The sequence below is a fragment of the Delphinapterus leucas genome, unplaced genomic scaffold (assembly GCF_059928025.1).
Source record: "Delphinapterus leucas isolate spDelLeu-1000000601 "Yukka" unplaced genomic scaffold, BTC_Dleu_Yukka2 spDelLeu_asBTCV2_sq25, whole genome shotgun sequence".
In the NCBI taxonomy this organism is placed as follows: domain Eukaryota; kingdom Metazoa; phylum Chordata; class Mammalia; order Artiodactyla; family Monodontidae; genus Delphinapterus; species Delphinapterus leucas.
The window spans coordinates 17,628,589-17,651,599 of NW_028322234.1; the positions used below are offsets into that span (position 1 = coordinate 17,628,589).

The 23,011-nt window shown below is 52.1% G+C and overlaps 1 protein-coding gene across 9 annotated transcripts in view; it reads right to left on the bottom strand.

Moving 5' to 3' along the window:
* Positions 1-12,549: 12,549 nt before the first annotated feature.
* Positions 12,550-23,011, bottom strand: part of BTBD2 (BTB domain containing 2) — a 40,033-nt gene continuing 29,571 nt past the window's right edge. For 4 of the 9 annotated variants that reach the window (XM_089905730.1, XM_089905726.1, XM_089905725.1 and 1 more), the window contains 7 exons: positions 19,464-19,620; positions 18,310-18,415; positions 17,941-18,138; positions 14,510-14,759; positions 14,287-14,374; positions 13,842-13,975; positions 12,550-13,507 (listed from right to left, as the gene is read on the bottom strand). In XM_089905730.1, the coding sequence (XP_089761856.1) occupies positions 13,207-13,507; positions 13,842-13,975; positions 14,287-14,374; positions 14,510-14,759; positions 17,941-18,138; positions 18,310-18,415; positions 19,464-19,620 (1,234 nt within the window). In that variant the 3' untranslated portion in view covers positions 12,550-13,206. Of the gene's footprint in view, positions 13,508-13,841; positions 13,989-14,286; positions 14,375-14,509; positions 14,760-17,940; positions 18,139-18,309; positions 18,416-19,463; positions 19,621-23,011 lie in introns of all 9 variants that reach the window. The other 5 variants (XM_089905728.1, XM_022557210.2, XM_022557211.3 and 2 more) reach the window with 3 other exon arrangements.

Below are 23,011 nucleotides of genomic sequence, written 5' to 3' on the forward strand. Positions count from 1 at the left end.
GGAAGGAGCCGGGGAGCGGCAGCCCCCTTGCTCAGGAGAAATAAACGGTCGGAAACAAGGTAATGGAACTGAAGTGGATGTAAGAACCAGGTTTAGGACTTCCCTGGTGGCGCAGTGGTTAAGCATCCACTTGCCAGTGCAGGGGGACACAGGTTCGAGCCCTGGTCCCAGAAGGTCCCACATGCCGCCGGAGCATCTAAGCCCAGGCGCCGCAGCTACCGAGCCTGCGCTCTAGAGCCCGCGAGCCACAGCTACTGAGCCCACATGCCACAACTACTGAGCCTGTGCGTCTGGAGCCCGTGCCCTGCAACAAGAGAAGCCACTGCAGTGAGAAGCCCACGCACCACAACAAAGACCCAACGCAGCCAAAAAAAACAAACAAACCAGGTTTGGTCTACTTGAGGCTGGTGGAAAAAAGAGCCATTGAAGTAAACCACAGTGAGAGCAGCGAACACGGGAGCTGAAGGATAGGCTCCTTGCCGTTGTCTGCACAAGTCCGTCTGAAACCCTAACCCTAAGGCTTCCCTTCCAGGAGCAAAAAGGTACCAGCTGTATGTGAATGGTTAGGTCTTGAGTGAACCCGACAGCGCAAAGTGGGAAGCCCTGTGACAGTGTCACAGTCACTGTGGATGCGGCTGAGGAAAAATGACTTTGGTGGCTATGGACTGATTGTTTATGTCCCCCAACATTCAGATGGTGCTGCCAGACCCGCAGTGGGGGACAGTGTTAGGAGGCATGGGGCCTTCATGATGGGACTAGGGTCCTGGTAAGGAGAGGAAGAGAGACCAGAGCTCTCTGTGCTGGGTGAGGATGCAGTGGGAAGGCGGCTGTCTGCAGGCCGGGACGCGGGCCCTCAGCCAGGAACCGGCCACACCGATCTCGGACTCCAGGACAGTGAGAAATGCCATGTGTGGTTTCAGCCTGTGTTGTTCTGTTAGGGCAGCATCAGCTAAGAAAACACAACGGCAGCAGTTCTTGAAACAGCTTCACAGGGATCCGGGTAGTTGAAAACGACGGCAGCCCACCGTCTGTCCCAAACAACACAGAACCACTGGGAGGAGTGCCTGCCGCGTGCAACATCCTGCCTACACTTACAAAGTAAGGAACACCGCCAAGTCCCCCGTGGGAGCCTGGCCTCCCTCCCACCCCTTTCTCTCTGCTGGGCCGTGTGGGAGCATCGGCAGGGGGCAGCCAGCGAGGTGGGCGGAAGCCAAAAGGCAGAGGTTCACAGCACAACTTGCCCAGCGTCCCCAGGAGAGAGCATGAGGTCAGAGAAGGGCAAGACTGTCCCAACAGCGTCAGAAGATACGAAACCATCTTGGATCAGAAATTCAAAAACAAGGGACAGACGCGGACAAAAACCAGACTTGGAAATGGCTGATCCAATTCTGGAAGAAAATGAAAGAACAGATGATTTTAGAAACGAAGGATAAACTGTAAGGTGCCCGAGGCTCCAGGGGAGATCTGAGAAAAGGTCTGGGAAGCAGAACAAGACGGTGAAGAGTTGACGCAGTTGCTGACGCAGGAGATGGTGGCCGAGTGAGTGTCGGTCTCAGAGTCTGAAGGAGATCAGAGCGGGTATTTAAAGCTGTTGCTGGGAGTTCTCTGGTGGTCTAGTGGTTAGGACTCCGTGCTTTCACTGCTGTGGCCAGAGTTCAATCCCTGGTTGGGGAACCGAGATCCCGCCAGCCACACAGCGCAGCCAAAAAATAAAAAATAAAGCTGCTGCTGAAGGGAACTTTCCAGGTAGAGCCTGGAATCTCCACCATGAATTAGAGACAGTTGCCCACAAGGCACATCCTCGCAAGGATGTGGGACGACCTTACAAGGACGTGCACGGGGACGGCCGTGATTGGGGCCTGCAGGCAGAGAGGTAGAATCATGCACCGAGGCCTGAGAACTCGGCAGCTCAGCCTTTTCAGAAGCTGGTGGAAGGAGCCTGAGCTGAGGCTCCCACGTGCTGCCAGGGTGTCCCTCCAGCACCGAGGCCTGGAAAGGCCAGTGCTGCCTGCCCGGCCCGGGATGGAGGGGTAGAGGCCACCTCTGTGTTGTGGGGAAGTGGAAATGGCGCAGCTGGGAGAGCAGGCAGAGAGGAGGCCAGGCCAGCCCTCTGGCGGTGCCGGAACCAGAGGGGTCAGCTCATGTGGCGGTTTTCGTTATAAACAGGGAAGGAATGCAGAAGAGAGGGGCACCTGTGTGATGTTGGCCTATTCCCACTTACCCCGACTTGTGCTATTTTTGCCATTTATTTTACTTCTGCCATACGTTATAAGCCCGCAACTCCCTGTCATTATATACGGTCAAGTCTTTCAAATACATTTTTTTAATAAATTTATTTTATTTTTGGCTGCGTTGGGTCTTCGTTGCTGTGCGCGGGCTTTCTCTAGTTGTGGCTCGTGAGCCCTAGAGCACAGGCTCAGTAGTTGTGGCGCACGGGCTTAGTTGCTCTGTGGCACGTGGGATCTTCCCGGACCAGGGCTCGAACCCGTGTCCCCTGCGTTGGCAGGCGGGTTCTTAACCACTAATTTATTGATTTTTGGCTGCGTTGGGTCTTCGTTGCTGCACGCGGGCTTTCTCTAGTTGTCGTGAGCAGGGGCTGCTCTTCGTTGCGGTGCGCGGGCTTCTCATTGATGTGGCTCCTTTTGTTGTGGAGCATGGGCTCTAGGCTCGTGGGCTTCAGTAGTTGTGGCGCGTGGGCTCAGTAGTTGCGGCTTGCGGGCTCTACCGCACAGGCTCAGTAGCTGTGGCACACGGGCTTAGTTGCTCCGTGGCATGTGGGGTCTTCCTCAACCAGGGTTCGAACCCGTGTCCCTTGCATTGGCAGGTGGATTCTTAACCACTGTGCCACCAGGGAAGCCCCTCAAATACATTTTTAAAAAGAGTTTTGTGGACTTCCCTGGTGGCGCAGTGGTTGAGAGTCCGTCTGCCGATGCAGGGGACGCGGGTTCGTGCCCCGGTCCGGGAGGATCCACATGCCGCGGAGCGGCTGGGCCCGTGAGCCATGGCCGCTGGGCCTGCGCGTCTGGAGCCTGTGCTCTGCAACGGGAGAGGCCACAACAGTGAGAGGCCCGCGTACTGCAAAAAAAAAAAAAAGAGTTTTGTATGTTCACCCACGTGGTCACGCTTCCCACTGCTCTTTGTTTCATCTGCTGACCCACCAGAGGTTCCATCTGAGATCCTTTCCTTTCGGTCTGAAGAGCTCCCTTTAATACGTCTTGTGGTGTGGGTTTACTGGCAATAAATTCTCCCAGCTTTTAGTGGCCTAAAAATATCTTTATTTCGCCTACATTAGCAGAAGGTATTTTCAGTGGGAATGGGATTCTGCGTTGGCAGGTGGTTTGGGTTTGACTTTCTTGCCTCAGCATTTTAGAGATGCTATTCCGTTGTTCCTGACGAGAGGTGAGCTGGCCCTGTTAACCCCTTCAAAGGAATGTGTCTTTTTTGTCCGGCTGCTTTTTTTTTTTTTAATTTATTTTTGGCTGCGTTGGGTGTTTGTTGCTGTGCGCAGGTTTTCTCTACTTGGGGTGAGTGGGGGCTACTCTGTTGCGGTGCGCGGGCTTCTCGTTGCAGTGGCTTCTCTTGTTGTGGAGCACGGGCTCTAGGCGCACGGGTTTCAGTAGTTGTGGCTCGCGGGCTCAGTTGCTCCGCGTCATGTGGGATCTTCCAGGACCAGGGCTCAAACCAGTGTCCCCTGCATTGGCAGGCGGATTCTTAACCACTGTGCCACCGGGGAAGCCCTGCTTTTTATATTTTGAAGTTATTTGACTCTGATGGGTGTTTTTGGTTGTTTTTTTAAAGTATAGTTGATTTACAATGTTGTGTTAGTTTCGGGTATATAGCAAAGTGATCAAATTTTATATATATGTGTGTGTATATATATATATGTGTGTGTGTGTGTGTGTTCTTTTTCAGATTGTTTTCCATCATAGCTTGTTACAAGATATTGAATATAGTCTCAGGGCTATACGTAGGTTCTTGTTGTTTATTATATGTATAGTAGTGTGTTTCTGTTAATCCCAAACTCCTAATTTATCCCTTCCTCCCATCCTCTTTGGTAACTGTAAGTTTGTTTTGTGTGTCTGTGAGTCTGTTCCTGTTTTGTAAATGTGTTCATTTGTATTATTTTCTATATTCCACATATAAGTGATATCATATGGTATTTGTCTTTGTCTGACTTATTTAGTATGATAATCTCTAGGTCCATCCATGTGGCAAATGGCATTATTTCATTTTTATGGCTGAGGTAGTATTCCATGTATATAGGTACCACATCTTCTTTATCCATTCCTCTGTCGATGGACATTTAGGTTGCTTCCGTGTCTTGGCTATTGTAAACAGTGCTATGAATACTGGGGTGCATGTATCTTTTCAGATTAGAGTTTTGTCTGGATACGTGCCCAGGAGTGGGATTGCAGGATCATATGGTAGCTCTATTTTTAGTTGTTTAAGGAACCTCCATACTGTTCTCCACAGTGGCTGTATCAATTTACATTCCCACCAGCAGTGCAGGAGGGTTCCCTTTTCTCCACACCCTCTCCAGCATTTGTTATTTGTAGACTTTTTTTTTTTTGGTAGACTTTTTAATGATGGCCATTCTGACGGGTGTGAGGTGATTCCTCACTGTAGTTTTGATTTGCGATATATGTATCTATACATATATGTATATAAATAGATATATATGTATTTATACTGTATACAGATTAGGAACGATCCTGAAGTGAATGATATTGTGATTATAATATACCAGAAAAAATGTATATATCATATTTTCTATTCATCCATCAAGGGACACTTAGGTTGTTTCCATGTCTTGGCTATTGTGAATAATGCTGCAGTGAACATGGGGGGGTGCATGTATCTCTTCAAGATACCTGATTTCATTTCCTTTGGATATATACCCAGAAGTGGGACTGCTGAATCATATGGGAATTCTATTTTGAATTGTTTGAGGAACCATCATGCTGTTTTCCATTGTGGCTGTATCTATATTTCTGTATTTCTGTAGATTTCTGTAGTGAATCTGTTCTTTTTCTCGTTTTTATTTTTAACCACCTAAAGTTATGGTCTGCCATAACAGTCTATATCCTAACCAGAAATTGAACCCCTTTTATTATCTCTTTCATGTCTGTAGGATCTGTAGCGGTGTTCCCCTTCTCTCTCTCTCTTTTTTTTTAATAAAGGGAACTTTATTTTTATTTATTTATTATTTATTTTTGTTTGCGTTGGGTCTTCGTTGCTGCGTGCAGGCTTTCTTTAGTTGCAGCGAGCGGGGGCCGCTCTTCATTGCAGTATGTGGGCTTCTCATTGCGGTGGCTTCTCTTGTTGTGGAGCACGGGCTCTAGGGCATTTAGGCTTCAGTAGTTGCGGCACGAGGGCTCAGTAGTTGTGGCGCACGGGCTTAGTTGCTCCGCAGCACGTGGGATCTTCCCGGACCAGGGCTTGAACCTGTGTGCCCTGCAGTGGCAGGTGGATTCTTAACCACTGCGCCACCAGGGAAGCCCCCGCTTCTCACGTTTGGTGTTAGTCATGTGTTTTCTCTTAAAAAACAAACAGAAACGTTTGCTATTGTTTTATCAAAGGACCAAAGGTTTGTTTGTATTTCATGTTTTTCGTGTTTTCTGCTTCAGTTTTGGCCTCATTATTTTGTTATTTCTCCTGTTTTGGGTTGAACTTGCCGTTAATTCTCTAGTGTCTTAAGATGAAACCTGAGACCATGGATTTTAAACCTCTCTTCTTGGGAATACCCTGGCGGTGCAGTGGTTAGGACTTGGCGCTTTCACTGCGGGGCCCAGGTTAAGTCCCTGGTCAGGGAACTAAGATCCTGCAAGCTGTGTGGTGCAGCCAAAAAATTAATGATAATAAATAAGTAAAATAAACCTTTCTTCTTTTCCAACCTATGCATAAAGTATGAGTGTTCCCCTCAATTCTGCTTTAGCAGGATCTTCAAATTTTGGTGTATTATAATCACCATCATTCAGTTCAAAGTAGTTCTTAATTTCCACATGGTTTCTATTTTAGCCTATGTTTATGTCAAGGAGTTAATTACCAAACACTTGGGGATTTCTTGTTGTTATCCTATGATTGATTCTAGTTTGATTCCACTTTAGCCAGAGAACATGCTCTGCAGGAGGTAAATTATGCTTAAACCTGCATTACGGTACATAATATTACCTATTGTGGTCATTGTTTCCTGTGCACTTGATAAAAACCTGTGTTCTGCAGTTGCTGGGAGTAGTGTTCTGTGTGTGTCCACTAGGCAAGTCTGCTGTTCATGTTGTTCATGTTCTTCCGATCTTAATGATCCTTCCTGATTTCTTCTGTCATTTATAGAGAGCTGTGTGATGGTGTCCATCTCCAACTATGAATATAGTTTTGCCAATTTTTCTGTTTTGTCCTGTCAGTTCTTTTTTTAATATACTTTAAAAAATATTTATTTATTTATTTGGCTGCACTGGGTCTTAGTTGTGGCATGCAGGATCTAGTTCCCTGACCAGGGAGTGAACAAGGGCCCACTGCATTGGGAGTGTGGAGTCTTTTTTTTTAAATTATTATTTTTTAAAATATTTTATTTATTTTTGGCTGCATTGGGTCTTTGTTGCATGGAGTCTTCTTCATTCTTCCTCTTCCCCTCCTCTGGGACTCCACTGACAGACGTCAGGCCCTTTGACTGTGTCCCACATCCCTTATGATCTGTTTCATTTTCCCATTCTTATTACTTTTTACTTTTCTTCACCTTTGGACATTTCTTATTGCCCTGTCTTCTGTTGTGTCCAGTCTACTGTTGCTCCTAGCTGCCAATATTTTCATTACAGATACTGTATTTTTCAGTGCTAGACTGTCAAATATAGATATGTTCCAACTCTGTTGAATTGTTATTTTTTTCTTATTTATTCATTTAATTTTTTTTTACATTGGAGTATAGTTAATTTACAATGTTGTGTTTTAGATGTAGAGCAAAGTGGCTCAGTTATACATACATCTATTCTTTTCCCACTTCGGTTATTACAGACTATTGAGTATATTTCCCTGTGCTATACAGTAGGTCCTTGTCGGTTATCTATTTTATGTCTAGTAGTGTGTATATGTTAATCCCAACCTCCTAATTTATCCCTCCTCCCCACCTTTCCCCTTTGGTAACCATAAGTTTGTTTTCTAAGTCTGTGAGTCTGTTTCTGTTTTGTAAATAAGTTCATTTGTATCATTTTTTAGATTCCTCATATGAGTGATATCATATGATATTAGTCTTTTCTGTCTGACTTCACTTAGTATGAGAATCTCTCGGTCCATCCATGTTGCTGCAAATGGCATTATTTCATTTTTTTTATGGCTGAGTACTATTCCATTGTATGTATGTACTGCATCTTCTTAAATATTCATCTGTCAGTGGACATTTAGGTTGCTTCTGTGTCTTGCCTATTGTGAATAGTGCTGCTATGAACATTGGGGTGCATGTATCTTTTTGAATTATGGTTTTCTCTGCATATATGGCCAGGTGTGGGATTGCTGGACCACATGGTAGCTCTCTTTTTAGTTTTTTAAGGAACCTCCATACTGTTGTCCATAGTGGCTGCACCAATTTTCATTCCCACTAACAGTGTAGGAGGGTTCCCTTTTCTCCACACCCTCCCCAGCATTTATTGTTTGTAGACTTTTTTTTAAATTAATTTTATTTTTGGCTGCATTGGGTCTTCATTGCTGTGCGTGGGCTTTTTCTCTAGTTATGGTGAGCGGGGGCTACTCTTCAGTGCGGTGTGCAGGCTTCTTACTGCAGTGGCTTCTCTTGTCACGGAGCATGGGCTCTAGGCGTGCAGGCTTCACTAGTTGTGGCATGCGGGCTCAGTAGTTGTGGCTCGTGGGCCCTAGAGCGCAGGCTCAGTAGTTGTGGCTTGCGGGCTGTAGAGTGCAGGCTCAGTAGCTGTGGCGCACGGGCTTCGTTGCTCCGCGGCATGTGAGATCTTCCCGGACCAGGGTTCAAACCCGTGTGCCCTGCATTGGCAGGCGGATTCTTAACCACTGCGCCACCAGGGAAGTCCCTGTTTGTAGACTTTTTGATGATGGCTGTTCTGACTGATGTGAGGTAATACCTCGTATTATAGTGTTTTTTTTTTTTTTAGCTGTACGCGGGCCTCTCACTGTTGTGGCCTCTCCCGTTGCGGAGCACGGGCTCCGGACGCGCAGGCTTAGTGGCCATGGCTCACGGGCCCAGCCGCTTCACGGCATGTGGGATCTTCCTGGACCGGGGCAGGAACCCACGTCTCCTGCATCGGCAGGCGGACTCTCAACCGCTGCACCACCAGGGAAGCCCCTCGTATTATAGTTTTGATTTGCGTTTCTCTAGCAGTTAGTGACGTTGAGCATCTTTTCATGTGCTTTTTGACCATCTGTATATCTTCTCTGGAGAAATGCCTATTTAGATCTTCTGCCCATTTTTCGATTGGGTCTTTTGGTTTTTTTGATATTGAGCTGCATGAGCTGTTTGTATATGTTGGAGATTAATCCCTTGTAGGTCGCATCGTTTGCAAATGTTTTTTTCCCATTTCTTAGGTTGTCTTTTTGTTTTGTTTATGGTTTCCTTTGCAGTTCAAAAGCTTTTAAGTTTAGTTAGGTCCCATTTGTTTATTTTTGGTTTTATTTTCATTACTCTAGGAGGTGAATCCAAAAAGACATGGCTGCAATTTATATGAGAGAGTGTTCTGCTTGTTGAAATTACTATTACATCTATTTTGTCCACTTTTCTACTGTCTTGAATATATGAACTCTCTGATAACTCCAATTTCTTTTATTGTTTTTTGAAGTATAGTTGATTTACCGTGTTCTGTTAGTTTCAGGTATACAGCAAAGTGATCCAGTTACCTATATATCTGTTCTTCTTCAGATTCTTTTCCATTATAGGTTATTACAGGATATTGAATATAGTTTCCTCTAAGTAAGTCCTTGTTGTTTATTTTAGACATAGTACTGTGTGTATGTTAATCCCATACTCCCAATTTATCTCCCTTCCCCCCGGACCTTTCCCCTTTGGTAACTCTAAGTTTGTTTTCTATGTCTGTGAGTCTGTTTTGTACATGTGTTCATTTGTATTATTTTTTAGATTCCACATATAGTGGATATCATATATTTGTCTTTCTGATTTACTTTGTATGATAATCTCTAGGTCCATTGATGTTGCTGCAAATGGCATTATTTCATTCTTTTTTTATGGCTGAGCAGTATTCCATTTTATATATGTAGCATTTCTTTATCCGTTCATCTGTCAATGGACATTTAGGTTGTTTCCATGTCTTGGCTATTGTCAGCTATTATGGTGCTGCTATTATAGTGCTGCTATGAGCATAGGGGTTACATGTACATTTTTTTTTTTTTGACGTGGACCATTTTTAATGTCTTTATTGAATTTGTTACAGTATTGTTTCTGTTTTGTTTTGGCTTTTTGGCCTGAGGCATGTGGGATCCTAGCTCCCCAACCAGGGATTGAACCCATACCCCGTACACTGGAAGGCAAAGTTGTAACCACTGGACCACCAGGAAAGTCCCTGCATGTACCTTTTTGAATTATGCTTTTGTCCAAATATATGTCCAGGAGTGGGATTGCTGGATCATATGGTAGTTCTATTTTTAGTTTTTTAAGGAACCTCCATACTGTTCTCCACAATGGCTGTACCAATTTACATTCCCATCAACAGTGCAGGAGGGTTCCCTTTTCTCCACATCCTCTCCAGCATTTATTGTTTGTAGACTTTTTGATGATGGCCATTCTGACTGGTGTGAAGTGGTATCTCATTGTAATGTTTTGATTTGCATTTCTGTAATAATTGGTGATGTTGAGCATCTTTTCATGTGCCTGTTGGCCATCTGTATATCTTCTTTGGAGAAATGGCTGTTTAGATCTTCTGCCCAATTTTTGATTGGGTTGTGGGTTTTGTTTATTTTTCAATATTTATTCATTTGGCTGCACCAGGTGTTAGTTGTGGCACGTGGGATCTTTGTTGCTGCGTGTGGGATCTTTTTTTTTTTTTTTTTTTTAGTTGCAGCATGCAGGATCCTGTAGTTGTGGCATACAGAATTTAGTTCCCTGACCAAGGATCGAACTCAGACCCTCTGCCTTGGGAGTGCAGAGTCTTAACCACTGGACCACCAGGGAAGTCCCAGGTTGTTTTTTTGATATTGAGCCTGCATGAGCTGTTTGTGTATTTTGGAAATTAATCACTTGTAGGTCACATTGTTTACAAATATTTTCTCCTAGTCCATAGGTCGTCCTTTCATTTTGTTTATGGTTTCTTTTGCTGTGCTAAAGCTTTTAAGTTTAATTAGCTCCCGTTTATTTTTGCTTTTGTTTCCATTACTCTAGGAGGTGGATCCAAAAAGATACTGCTGTGATTCATGTCAAAGAGTGTTCTGTGTATGTTTTCCTATAGGGGTTTTATAGTATCTGGTCTTATATTTAGGTGTTTAATCCATTTTGAGTTTATTTTGTATATGATGTTAGAGAATGTTCTAATTTCATTCTTTTAGATTTAGCTCTCCAGTCTTCCCAACACCACTTAGTGAAGAGACTGTCTTTTCTCCACTGTATATCCTTGTCTCATAGACTGACAGTGAGCGCGTGGGTTTATTTCTGGGCTTTCTATGCTGTTCTAGTGCTCTATATGTGTGTTTCTGTGCCAGTACCATACTGTTTTGATGACTGTAGCTTTGTGATACAGTCTGAAGTCATGGAGTGTGTTCTGACTTCAGCTCTTTTTTTCTTTCTCAAGATTGTTCTGGCTATTTGGGATTGTGTTTCCATATGAATTAAAAAATTTTTTGTTCTAGTTCTGTGAAAAATGCCATTGGTAATTTGATAGAGATTGCATTGAATCTGTAGATTGCCTTGGGTAGTATGGTCATTTTAACAATACTGATTCTTCCAATCTAGGAACATGGTATATCTTTCCATATGTTTGTGTCATCTTCAATTTCTTTCATCAGCATCTCATAGTTTTCTGCATACAGGTCTTTTGCCTCCTTAGGTAGATTTATTCTTAGGTATTTTACTTTTTTTGATGCAATGGTACATGGGTTTCCATAATTTTTCTTATATTTCATTGTTAGTGTATAGAAATGCAACAAATTTCTGTATATTAATTTTGTATCCTGTGACTTTACCAAATTCATTGGTGAACTCTAGTAGTTTTCTGGTAGCGTTTTGAGGATTTTTTATGTATAATATCATGTCATCTGAAAATAGTGACAAGTTTCCTTTTCCGATTTGGATCCCTTTTATTTCTTCTTCTGATTGCTGTAGCTAGGAATTCCAAAACTATGTTGAATGAAAGAATGGGAGTCCTTTTCTTGTTCCTGATCTTAGAGGAATCGCTTTTAGCTTTTCACCCGTAAGTATGATGTTAGCTGTAGGTTTGCCTAATATGGCCTTTATTATGCTGAGGTATGTGATAACTCCCATTTCTGAAGTACATGTGGATCGGTTTCCGTTTTCTCTCTTGCTTTGTAATTTTTGAGTTGCTGTAGGACATTGTCATGACAGCTGGTAGAGGCTCATACTGTCCGTCTTTCTCCAGAGGGTGAGTTGCACATTCCTTTTGGCAGGTCACCGTGACCCTACATAGCTACACGTCTTGGGAGTGGGACGCAGATGTCTCGGGGGCTATTCTGACAACCCCACCATCTTGTTGCATCTCGTTGCCAGGCTTTGCTCCTACTCATGCCCACCTGCCATGGGTGCCCCAGCTGTGCCCTCATCTGACACCATTTGTCATCCTGTCCTGAGGCGGCAGCCCTGAACTGCAGTGGCCTCCAGGACAGACTGCTCTGGGGGCTACAGTGGAAGGCCTGGCCCCCCACCCCGTGGATCCCTCAGCTGGGGTCTGCCTGCAGTGTGGCTGGTCTCAGGAGGTGACACAGCCTGAGGGCCACAGTGGATCTCGGCAGCCAGCCCAGTCCTGGGTCTGGATCGTCCCTGCCTTGGAACAGTAAGATGCCACATCCTCCTTTGGGCCACCTCGGGTGTAAACTGTTACTTGTACCCAAGAGTCCTCACTGCATAGAAGGAGGGGTCAGGGGTGGGGTGTGAATGCAAGGGGACTCCCCTGGCGCAGAGCCAACAGGGCCGCTCTGGGGTGCAGCTCCAGGTCCAGAGGGCAGAGCTGACAAGAGTCCCTGCATGGCTCACTGCAGTGGAGGCCCTGCTGACATCCTCAGAAAGTGCCAGGAGGCTCCCAGGGCACAGCCCCACTGCGTGGCCATCACCTGCTGGTGGCTCTGCCCACCCTGCCCAGGGTCCCTGATCGCTGCACAGCAGGGGCACAACGGGAGCCCCAGGGTTTTGTGCAGAGGACAGAGGGTCTGGGGAGGGTCCGCAGCCCACGTGGAGCCCCGCGTGATTTGGACGCCCCGAAGGTGAGAAGTCTGTGTCAGGAGATGGCCCCTCCTGTGGGTCCCCTAGCCCAGCTGGCCCCTCTAACGGTGGGGAAACAGATGCAGTGAGAAGGGCCAGGTCTCCAGTTGCCAGGGGCCCATTCTGCTGGGAAGCAGCACGTGGGTCAGGACCGGTAAGTTTCTTTCCTTTATTTAAAAAAAAAACATTTTGGGGTGTGGTGTGAGGACACACCTTCCATGGCTTCGGGGAGGACACAGGCTCCAGGTGGAAGCATGGGGGTGGGGAGGGGACAGTACCTGGGGGTCAGGGAGGGGCTGTGCCCTCCAGCACCTCTGTGCAGAGTGCTCGCTGGGGGCCGGGAGTGGGGCTACAGGATGTGCAGGTGGGCCAGCTGGGATGCGGCCCCCGTGTGTGGCCCGCAGCATCGCCCTTCCCAGGCAGACAGGGTCTGCCACCTGTGTCCACAGCTGCAGGGGCTGGGAGGGGCCGTCCAGGAGGGCTGGACAGGGATGGTCCTTCACTGGGCCCACGGGCTAGGCCTGGGGCTGGCAGGAAGCCGGCCTGCAGGACCTCGGGAGGGCTTGAGCCCGCATCCTCGGGGTGGGTCAGGGTGGTCTCAGTGTCCCCAGTGAACAGAGGAACGCAGGACCCAGGCCCACTAGGGGCCCCGTACGTGGTCTCCTACCAGAGAAACGGGAATCCAAGATGCATTGCCACGTGCAGCTGAAACAAACACGAGGCAACACCCTACACGAATCCTATGGTCGGGCAGCTGGTCAGGCAACCCTGAGCTGCAGGGGCAGCGGGCAGACCCTCGGCTCAGGGCAGGGTCAGGCCGGCCCTGCCCCCCAAGTCCTGAGGGGTTGTCTCCCACTGCCCTGCCCACCCGCCACCTCGGAACAGAGGAGCCCTCCTGGCGCCCGGGACCGAGGCAGGGGGAGCAGCAGGCGTGGCGTGGGGTGGGACAGCCTAGGTGTAGAAGATGACCTCAGGGATCTGCCCGTCCTCCACGGACGTGCCATTGTTGTTCCCGGCCGCGTAGCAGAAGGTGAAGCACGTCTTGGCCCCAGTCGTGGGCGACTCGTGGGTGACCTTGCGCAGGCCCTTGGTGCCGTAGTGGGAGTCCGGGCCCTGCGGGGTGGGGCCCGGCGGGTCAGGATGGACGTGCTGCGTGTGGACAGGGCACAGGATCCTGACCCAGCGCGGGCAGCAGGCCCTCCATGGCTGCGATGCAGGGTTGCGCGCTCCTAGCCCCACGTTGTCAGAGGTGGGCAATGGACTGGGAGGCGGGGTCCCAGGTACGGCTCAGGGGTCAGGTTCAGGGTCAGAGTCCCGGGTTTGGCTCAGGGGTCAGGATCAAGTTAGGGGTCGGGGTCCCGGGTTCGGCTCAGGGACCAGGGCTGGGGTCTCGGTCCTGGGTGGGGTGGGGCGTCAGGGGCATGGCTAGGGTTGGGGTCGGGCACACCTTGAGCGTGGCGCAGGCCGTGTAGTTGACATTGGGCAGCACCTCCACCGGCTCCTTGAACATGACTCGGAAGGTGCTGGCGGAGCCGTCACAGCTGAAGCCTGTGTCGTTCTGGCCCAGGACCGTGTTGCTGTCTGTGTGGATGATCTGTGGGCCAGGAGCCAGGCACAGCTAACTCTGGCCCCCCGGCGCCTGTGCCCACCCGCAGGACCCCCAGAAGCCTGGAGCCCAGGACTGAGCCCCACCCTCCAGGCCCTGCAGCGGGGGGGTCTGACCCGTGACCGTGACCTGCGTGAAGCAGGCCAGTGGCAGGAGTGGGGAGGCATCGTCCTGGGTCCCCCAGACTCCAGAACACTCGTGCCACCTTGGGGGAAACACAAGCAGACCCTCGACTGAGAGGGACGCGGTGGGATGTGGAGGGGCAGGGCCTGGAGGCAAGCAGTACCTGGATGTTCACTTGGTAATCGGTGGGGCCGTGGATTGAGCCATAGAGCCCGAAGCCAACCACGAAGATGCGCTTGTTGACCGAGAACCTGAACCCGTCAGAGGAGGGAAATGCTGAGCTAGCTCGACCGTTCAGTGCCCGCCCCTCCCCACGGAGGACCCCAGCCCCCCACCGCTGTGCTCACCGCCCACGCCTCCCGGCCGTGCGCCTGGCCCGCGCCTACCTGATGCGGTCGCTCGTGCCGCTGTAGCCCCAGCGGCTCTCCACCTGCTGGAAGCGGTTGACGCTGCACTCCTTCCCGCGGAGGCAGCAGCGTGGACGGTCAATGAAGTCCACGCGTGGCTTGGGGTTGACGGTGAAGTGCAGGAAGAGGCTGACCACCTCGCGGTCCACCAGGATGCCCGACTGTGCGGGCCCTGAGGGCACAGGGGCGGGTAGGGAAGGCTGGGCAGACCCCAAGCACGCAGAAGACACTGGAAAGCATGGCACCCAGCCTCTCAACTCCTCAGCATCTTTCTTCTGCAGAACATCACTGGTCCAACCACCCCCACGGGGGGGATGGCCCTTCTGCCACGTTTGGGGAAGGACCCGAAGCAGACATGGGGCCAACGCTCTGAGTTGCTGGCTAATCGGGCAAAATCCCCCTCACTGCCCCAGGCCTCCCCACCTCCACTGGGACCACCCCAGGGGACCACCGCTGTTCCACGGAGCACCCACTGCCCTGCCCCGTCCACCCCAGGCACCTACACAGACGGGGGGGATGCCAGCCCCCAAGAGAGGCCCAGAGTTGGAGTCTGGAGGTGGGGGCCTGGATGTAGCCATGAGCTGGTGACGGGGGGGGGGGGCGCGGCGCGTGGGGCAGACAGGCAGTGTGGAAGGATTGTACACGCCCCTGCCCGCCACCTGCACCGGGACAGGGTGCCTGATGCAGGCCTTACGACACCACCCTCGCTTTACAAGAATCACTCATTCACCAGCTTTGAGCTCATTTCTGCGCAGGTCAGCCACAACCCGGCCCACTGCCCCAACAGCTCACAGGCACACAGGTCTGAGCAACAGGGCAAGAGATCTCCATGGATCACAAGAGCAAGTTAAGATACAAAAGCGAACACAGGGCTTCCCTGGGGGCGCACTGGTTAAGAATCGCTTGCCAATGCGGGGAACACGGGTTCGAGCCCTGGTCTGGGAAGATCCCACGTGCCGCAGAGCAACTAAGCCCGTGCGCCACAACTACTGAGCCTGCGCTCTAGAGCCCGCGAGCCACAACTACTGAAGCCCACGCGCCTAGAGCCCGTGCTCCGCAGCAAGAGAAGCCACCGCAATGAGAAACCTGCGCCACAACCAAGAGTAGCCCCCACTCGGCACAACTAGAGAAAGGCCACACACACAGCAACAAAGACCCAACACAGCCAAAAATAAATGAATGAATGAATAAATAAAAGTGAATACAGATAACCATTTTTTTTTACATCTCTGCATAGAGAATACAGAAAGAAAAATACATCAGACCTCAGTTGTGACACACTGAGCCAGGGGAGTCTTTGGGGGAGTTTTTTTTTTCAAACCTCTACATTCTTGTAATTTCAAGTGGAACATAGGCAGGAGAATTCTCTACAACACACTGAGTGACAAAGAGCTGAAGCCTCGCAGGCCATGCTGCAGAGGGACAAGGCCAGAGGCCCAGCTCACAACCCCTGGACACACACACACTCATCCCAGGCACTTGCAAGCTGAGGGGTGGTGGGCTGTTCTGGCCTGGGGGCCCATCATGGGAGAGTGGTGAGGGGATGGCGCTTCTAGGAGACCTGAGACCCCGGATGATTTGGCGGCCAGGTGGCCTATGAGGAGAGTGGTTTCGGGGGCGCAAACGGGGCTGGAGAGGGGTCCAGCAAGGCTCACGCAGATGCCTTAGGCCGGGACAGCTCAACACTATACCTCGGGGCTCTCACCTGGGGCATCCTGCCCCCCAGGGGACACTGGGCAATGTTTGGGGACATCTGTGATCAAAACTAGGGGTGCAGGCTTCCCTGGTGGCGCAGTGGTTGAGAGTCCGCCTGCCGATGAAGGCGACACGGGTTCGTGCCCCGGTCCGGGGAGATCCCACATGCCGCGGAGCGGCTGGGCCCGTGAGCCATGGCCGCTGGGCCTGCGTGTCCGGAGCCTGTGCTCCGCAACGGGGGAGGCCACAACAGTGAGAGGCCGGCATACCGCAAAAAAAAAAAAAAAAGACTAGGGGTGCTGGGACTTCCCTGGTGGCGCAGTGGTTAAGAATCCGCCTGCCCATGCAGGGGACACGGGTTTGAGCCCTGGTCTGGGAAGATCCCACATGCCGCGGAGCAACTGAGCCCGTGAGCCACAACTACTGAGCCTGCGCTCTAGAGCCCAAGAGCCACAACTACTGAGCCCGCAAGCACAACTACTGAAGCCCACGCACGTAGAGCCCGTGCTCCACAACAAGAGAAGCCACCACACTGAGAAGCCTGTGCCCATAAGGAAGAGGAGCCCCGCTCGCCGCAACTAGAGAAAGCCAGCGCGCAACAACGAAGACCCAACGCAGCCAAAAATAAATAAACATAAAAAAATAAAGCCCTCATACTGTTAAAGAAAAATGACTAGGGGTGCTCCTGGCATTGAGGGGGTGGGACCAGGGAGGCTGCTCCACACCCCACAGTGCCCAGGATGGCCCCCCCCAGAGTAGGACCCGGCCCCATGTCCGCAGTGCCCAGGCTGCCTCGGTCACCGCTGTACTGCTAAGGCCAGGTACCCAGGAGGTGCTAAGTTATTTGACGGATGAGTGACCCCCAGTGTGGAGACAGCCTCTCAGGCTTCGCCCCAGCACTGAGGGAACACCATGGACCGCCAGATAAAATGCAGGACACCCAGTCAAGTCTTGATTCCAGATCAAAGAGGGCTGATCTCTAGGATAAGCGTCTCCCAGCTGCTGCACGGGACACACTTACACTAAAAAAAATTGTTTGCTCTTGTTGCTAAACCTGGCAACCCTAAGCCTGGGTGGGAGCAGGGGCAGCACGGACCGGGGAGAGGCAGGACAGCAGTGCACCCGCCACGGGGCTGCATCACGGAGCCCCGTCCAGAGCCTTCCAGGCCAGTTTGGCTCCAGGACCGTGGTCGGCACCGGCCATGAGAATGACATGAAGGGGAGGCCTAGGCCCAGGGGAGGGGTCGCCAAGCTGGCCACCGCTGCCGCTGCTGCACATCCCCGAGACCCGAGTGTGCCCCCAGCGCGAGAGGCAGGGTCAGGGCCAACCCCACCTGGGCCCAAGCCCAGGCCCGGCAGCAGCGGCCCACAGTCCCAGACACTGCCCACCCTTTCATGGGGCTCGTCAAGGACGTGGGCACCAGAGCCCAGCTCCCAGGACCTGAGCCCCAGACGGGACCCTCAGGGGCCTGGTACATTCGGACACGTGCGTGTGGACACCCGAGACGGGGTGGGAGAGGCTGGGACGCGGGAGGGTCGGCATTTGGGGGTCGTTCCATCTTCACCCACTCGAGCCAGTCCAGGCTCCCGCATGGACACGGCCAGCACCCGACCCGCTGTGGCCGGGCCGAGGGTCATGGGACTGAGTCACACGCAGCAGGGTCCCTGGGGTCACACCCCTCCTGAGCGTTCCCTCGGCGCCCCATGACCATTACCTGCAGCAAACTCCTCGATGGTCATCAGCGGGAAGCGGATGAGGGCCAACGCCTTGCCCAGAACCTTCCGCTTGTTCTCAGGCGTCACCTGCAGCTGCTGCCGTTGACACTCAGCCTCAGACCAGCGGACGACAGCGTTGAACAAGCGCACCTCGCGGATGCCCAGGGTGTCCCGCTCCAGCACGGCCACCAGCGTGTCTGCAGGGGAGGGGCCATCAGCGAGCGCCGGCCTCCATGGCCTCGGGGATGACCTCTGACCGGCTCGCGGCCAGGCTGTCCATGGCCCGGGCAGCAGCAGAGTGGGGCAGGCGGCGGGGCCTCGGCGGAACGCATGTGACCACCGAGCCCTCCCCGGCCCTGTGGCCTTACCCAGGTCGATGTCTGTGAAGCCCTCTGCAGTGATGGCGTCGGCCGTGTTCTTGTCGATGTTTTCCAGGCACAGGCTAGCGAGCTGCGGTTCGTCGAAAAGCCTCGCCTGCGGGGGAGAGAGCCTGTCAACACCCAGCCAGATGGACCCTGGCTCCAGACTGGGCACGGATTTCAAGTCCCGGGCACAGATTTCAAATCCTGGGCCGAGGGTCCAGAGGGATCTTCTTTCTTGAGGTTCACAGACTCTCAGTAACCACTGCCTGGGGCGGGGGTCAGGCCTACACCTCAAAAGCTGGGGCACCTAGAGGTTCAGGCTGGAGGCGGGCCCAGTCGCCCCCTGCAGCAGGCAGGAGCCCGGGGGAGACGGCTGAGAGGACCCGTGGGACGCAGCAGCGCTGTGCTTCTGACCGAGAACTCGCACACGGGGCGGGGGCCGGGGACGGAGAACCTGTGGGGCAGCTCGACGCCCACACCCCTGTGCATCGGTCTCTGCCTAGGGCCTGGCTAGGAGGCTAGGACACCCCACGTGGCTGCAGCTCTCAGCAAATAGCCGGGAGCGGCCGGGCCCCACCCGACCGTCCAGGCTCTGGCCCTTGAGAGGGACTCAGCAGACGGGGCCAAGGCCCAGGTGCCATCTCAGCGAGGGGTCTGTGGAGCCACGATGACACTCGGGCTCTGCCCCGTCCCGCCAGGTTCCCAACCCCCACAGTGGTCCAGGACCGCCACAGACCGTCAGACCGGACAACCCCAAAGGGTCCCCCTCCAAGAAACCTAGTACGGAACGCCTTTCCCCCCACACCTGAGCTCTGCACAAGGACACCAAAACGCCAACGGGAATCCTTTAGTAAATGACTGTTGTGAGGCCGGCCTGCCAACAAGGTGCACTGCACGAGAGGCGACCAGGGAAACACCGCGGTGCCACCAGGGGCAGGGACAAGGGCAAGATGAAGTGAGGGAGACACTCACCCGGGCGCAAGAGTTAAGCGGCGCCTAAACTCCGAAATTCCCCCATCCTTACTCGCACCCACGCACCTGCATCGTTGCGCAGACCCGGAGCACCTGCTCCCCAGCGGGTCCCGCGCCCTCGCCCCGCCCCCTGTGGCCTCGCCCCGCACCTGCACCCCACCCCCACCCCGCCCCGTCCCGTCCCGTACCTGCGTCAGCAGCATGAACGCGTTGTCCGCCCGCAGGTTCTTCTTCAGGAACTCCACGCAGTGGGCCTCGAGCGCGGGCACCGCGTACTTCTTGGCGGTGTACAGCGTGGTCATGACCGTCTCAGGCCCGATCTGAACCTCGTCCGAGTAGAGAAACCTGGAGCGGGGTTGAGGGGGGTGGAGCGGACGGCGGCATGAGGACAGCCGCCCAGCCCCCACCCACCGGCCTGGCCCGAGGAACCAACCGAATTAGCATCGGTCGCCCTTTGACCTGTGGATGTGACCCCGCAAAGGCAGTTACCCGGGAAAAGGAGTGCCCACAGGCAAACCCTGGAAACGAGTCTACACAGCAGATAGGCCTCTGTCCGGCTCCTCCGTGGGCAGCACGGGACTTGCCCCGGGACGCGGAGAGGCTTCCGCACCGCCCCCCGACCCGGCCACAGCCGGCTGCCATGCCCGACCACTAACGGGACCAGAAATGCCGGCCGGAATCACAGATACCCGACGTGTTGACCACCCGCCATCGGCCCGACTCTACGTGTGGGTCAGAAGTCAGGGTCGATTACAAAACCACGGGGAGAGGGTGAGAAATCAGAACCCTGGTCCGTCTGGTGGGAGCGCCTCAGAGGCGGCCCTGGGCGCGCAGCTCACCCCTCTGCGTCCGGGAGAAATGACGCGTGTTCACAGCAGCGCGATCCACGCGAAACCACCCGAGTGTCCGTCCACGGGCACCATGGACACGGGATTGGGGGCGGGGTAGAGGAGCCCAACTGGGAGCCGCCCAAAGAGCAAGTTCCTGGAAGGGGCCCCCCTCTCCTGGGACTCACTCCCCTGAGAATGCACAGGAAGCCCTAACAGCAGCGGCCGGCGGGGTCAGGGACAGAACGACCACCCATGCCAGCAGTGCAGAGGGGGACCTGGTAACGGGACAGGCCAAGACACGTGCGGGGAGATGGGGGAGCCCTTCACATGCCAGTGGAGATAGTGTCCACCCTCTCGGCGGGGCAGCTTGGTTACCAAAACCCAAGCTGATACGGGGAGAGAGAGAGACAGGGAGAGAGAGAGAGAGAGAGAGACACAGGGATGGAGAGGGAGACGGAGAGAACAGCCTTCCACCCCACATCTCACCAAGCTTAGACTAAGGCAGGGTTTGGCTAACTGCAACCCGTCACCTGTTTGGGGGTCTTGATTTTTTTTATAGATATGACTTTTACATTTTTAAAAATTATGGTAAAATACATATAAAATTTACCATTTTAACCATTTTTATCAGTAGCATTAGGTACATTCATATTGCTGTGCAACCATCCCCACCATCCATCTCCAGAACTTTCTCATCTTCCCAAACTGAAACTCTGTCCCCTGACTCCCCCTCCCCCAGCCCCCGGCCCCACCATCTACTTCCTGTCTCTATGGATGTGACTCCTCTAGGACCTCCTGTGAGTAGGTTCACACTGTATTTGTCCTTTTTCATCTGGCTTATTTCAATAAGCATCATGTCCTCAAGGTCCATCCTTGTTGGAGCAAGCGTCAGAATCCCTTTTTTTTTTAATTAATTAATTTATTTTTGGCTGCGTTGGGTCTTCATTACTGTGCATGGGGTTTCTCTAGTTGCGGCCAGCGGGGGCTATTCTTTGTTGCAGTGCACGGGCTTCTCATTGCAGTGGCTTCTCTTGTTGCAGAGCACGGGCTCTAGGTATGCGGGCTTCAGTAGTTGTGGCACGCAGGCTCAGTAGTTGTGGCTCGTGGGCTCTAGAGCACAGGCTCAGTAGTTGTGGTGCACGGGCTTAGTTGCTCTGTGTGTCCCCGTGTCCCCTGCATTGGCAGTTGGGTTCTTAACCACTGCACCACCAGGGAAGTTGCCAGAATCCTTTATGACATAAACGGGTGTTGAATTTCGTCAAAAGCTTTTTCTGCCATCTATTGAGATGATCGTACGGTTTTTATTCTTCAACCTCTTGATGTGGTGTGTCACGCTGATTGATTTGCAGATACTGAAGAATCCTTGCAGCCCTGGAATAAATCCCATTTGATCATGGTGCATGATCCTTTTAATGTGTTACTCAATTCCAGAATCCTTCTGAAGGCTGAGTAACATTCCAGTGTGTGGATGGATCACACCTCGTTCATCCCTCAACTGTTCATGGACACTTGGGGTGTTCCCACCTTTTGGCTGTTGTGAATCAAGCTGCTGTGAACACGGGTGTGCACATATCTCTTCGAGCCCCCACTTCTCTCTTCTTTGGAGGATGTACCCAGGAATGGGGTTGCTGGAGCACCTAGTGATTCTATGTTTAGCTTCTGAGGATCGTCCAGACTGTTTCCACAGTGGCCGCCTCATTTCACATTCCCACCAGAAGCACACAAGGGTCCCAATTTCTCCACCTCCTCGAGACAAGTCGTTTTGTTTGTTTGTTTTTTAATAATAGCCACCCTGGTGGGTGTGAAGTGATATCTCACCGTGCTTTTGTCCCCTATTTTGTACATAAAGTTTCCTTGGCCCACAGCCCTGCCCACAGTTTACAAATCCTTCCAGGCTGCTTTTGCAATGTCGGCGGGGAGCTGTGGAGACAGAGCCCCTGCCCTCCCACCCACCCCAGGGCAGCCTGCGGCCCCTGGTCTGAGGGACCATCTGAAAAGTTGCCTAAAGACAGAGGAGTGAGATTATTCCACAAAGTGCTGTGATCAGCCCACAGGATTCAACACTGTTAGATGGAGCTGAAGGGAACCAGTTTACACCCTGCAGACACCAGAGGAAAAAAGGAGATGACGACGCAGTGGGTGGGGAGGGGCGCTGTGAGCACATAATATAAACGGGACCCGATATGAATGGGAGCAACCAGCCACGGCCCCGCCCCCGTGGTGCTGAGAGATAGGTTCACTCCATTTTCTTCCTTATGCTTTCTTTTCTCTTCTTTTCTTCTCTCCCTCCCTTTTTCTTTCTCTCTCTCCCTTTTTTTCTGTGAGCCAAAGCCATTTTTATAATCAGAAGGGGGAAAAAAAATAAGCTCCACATCTGAAGAGCTGTCTTGACTGTTCGGGATAACCTTTCAAGCCACCCAGACCATTTACACCCAGGGTTTCCGGACAGGGGAAGACGGTGCTCCGGGGAGCAGGGAGGTGTATGGGAGTTCCACAGAGCTCGCCGGCCTCCTCCTCGGTGGAGCTGCAATCTGTGGGCGGCACTCCCACCCCCAACATCCACTATATTTGTTTTAAAGTCCTTGAGAAAAAATTTGAAACCCAGGAAGAAAAAATACAGGTGGAATTTAAAATTCTTGCCTCAGGCTATTTCTTCAAAAACTCTTGAAAGGATGAAAACTTAGGGACTCACACACGCTGCAGCGTGGGTGGACCTGGAACCGCGATGCTCAGTGAGAGCAGCAGACGCAGAAGGACACACAGGGTGTGATTCCACTGATGGGAAACGTCCAGAACAGGCAGATCCACAGGGACAGAGAGTGGGTTCCTGGTTGTCAGGGGTTGGGGGAGGGGGATGCCATTCCTTTGGGGGTGATGGAATGTTCTGGAATTAGAGGTGATGGTTG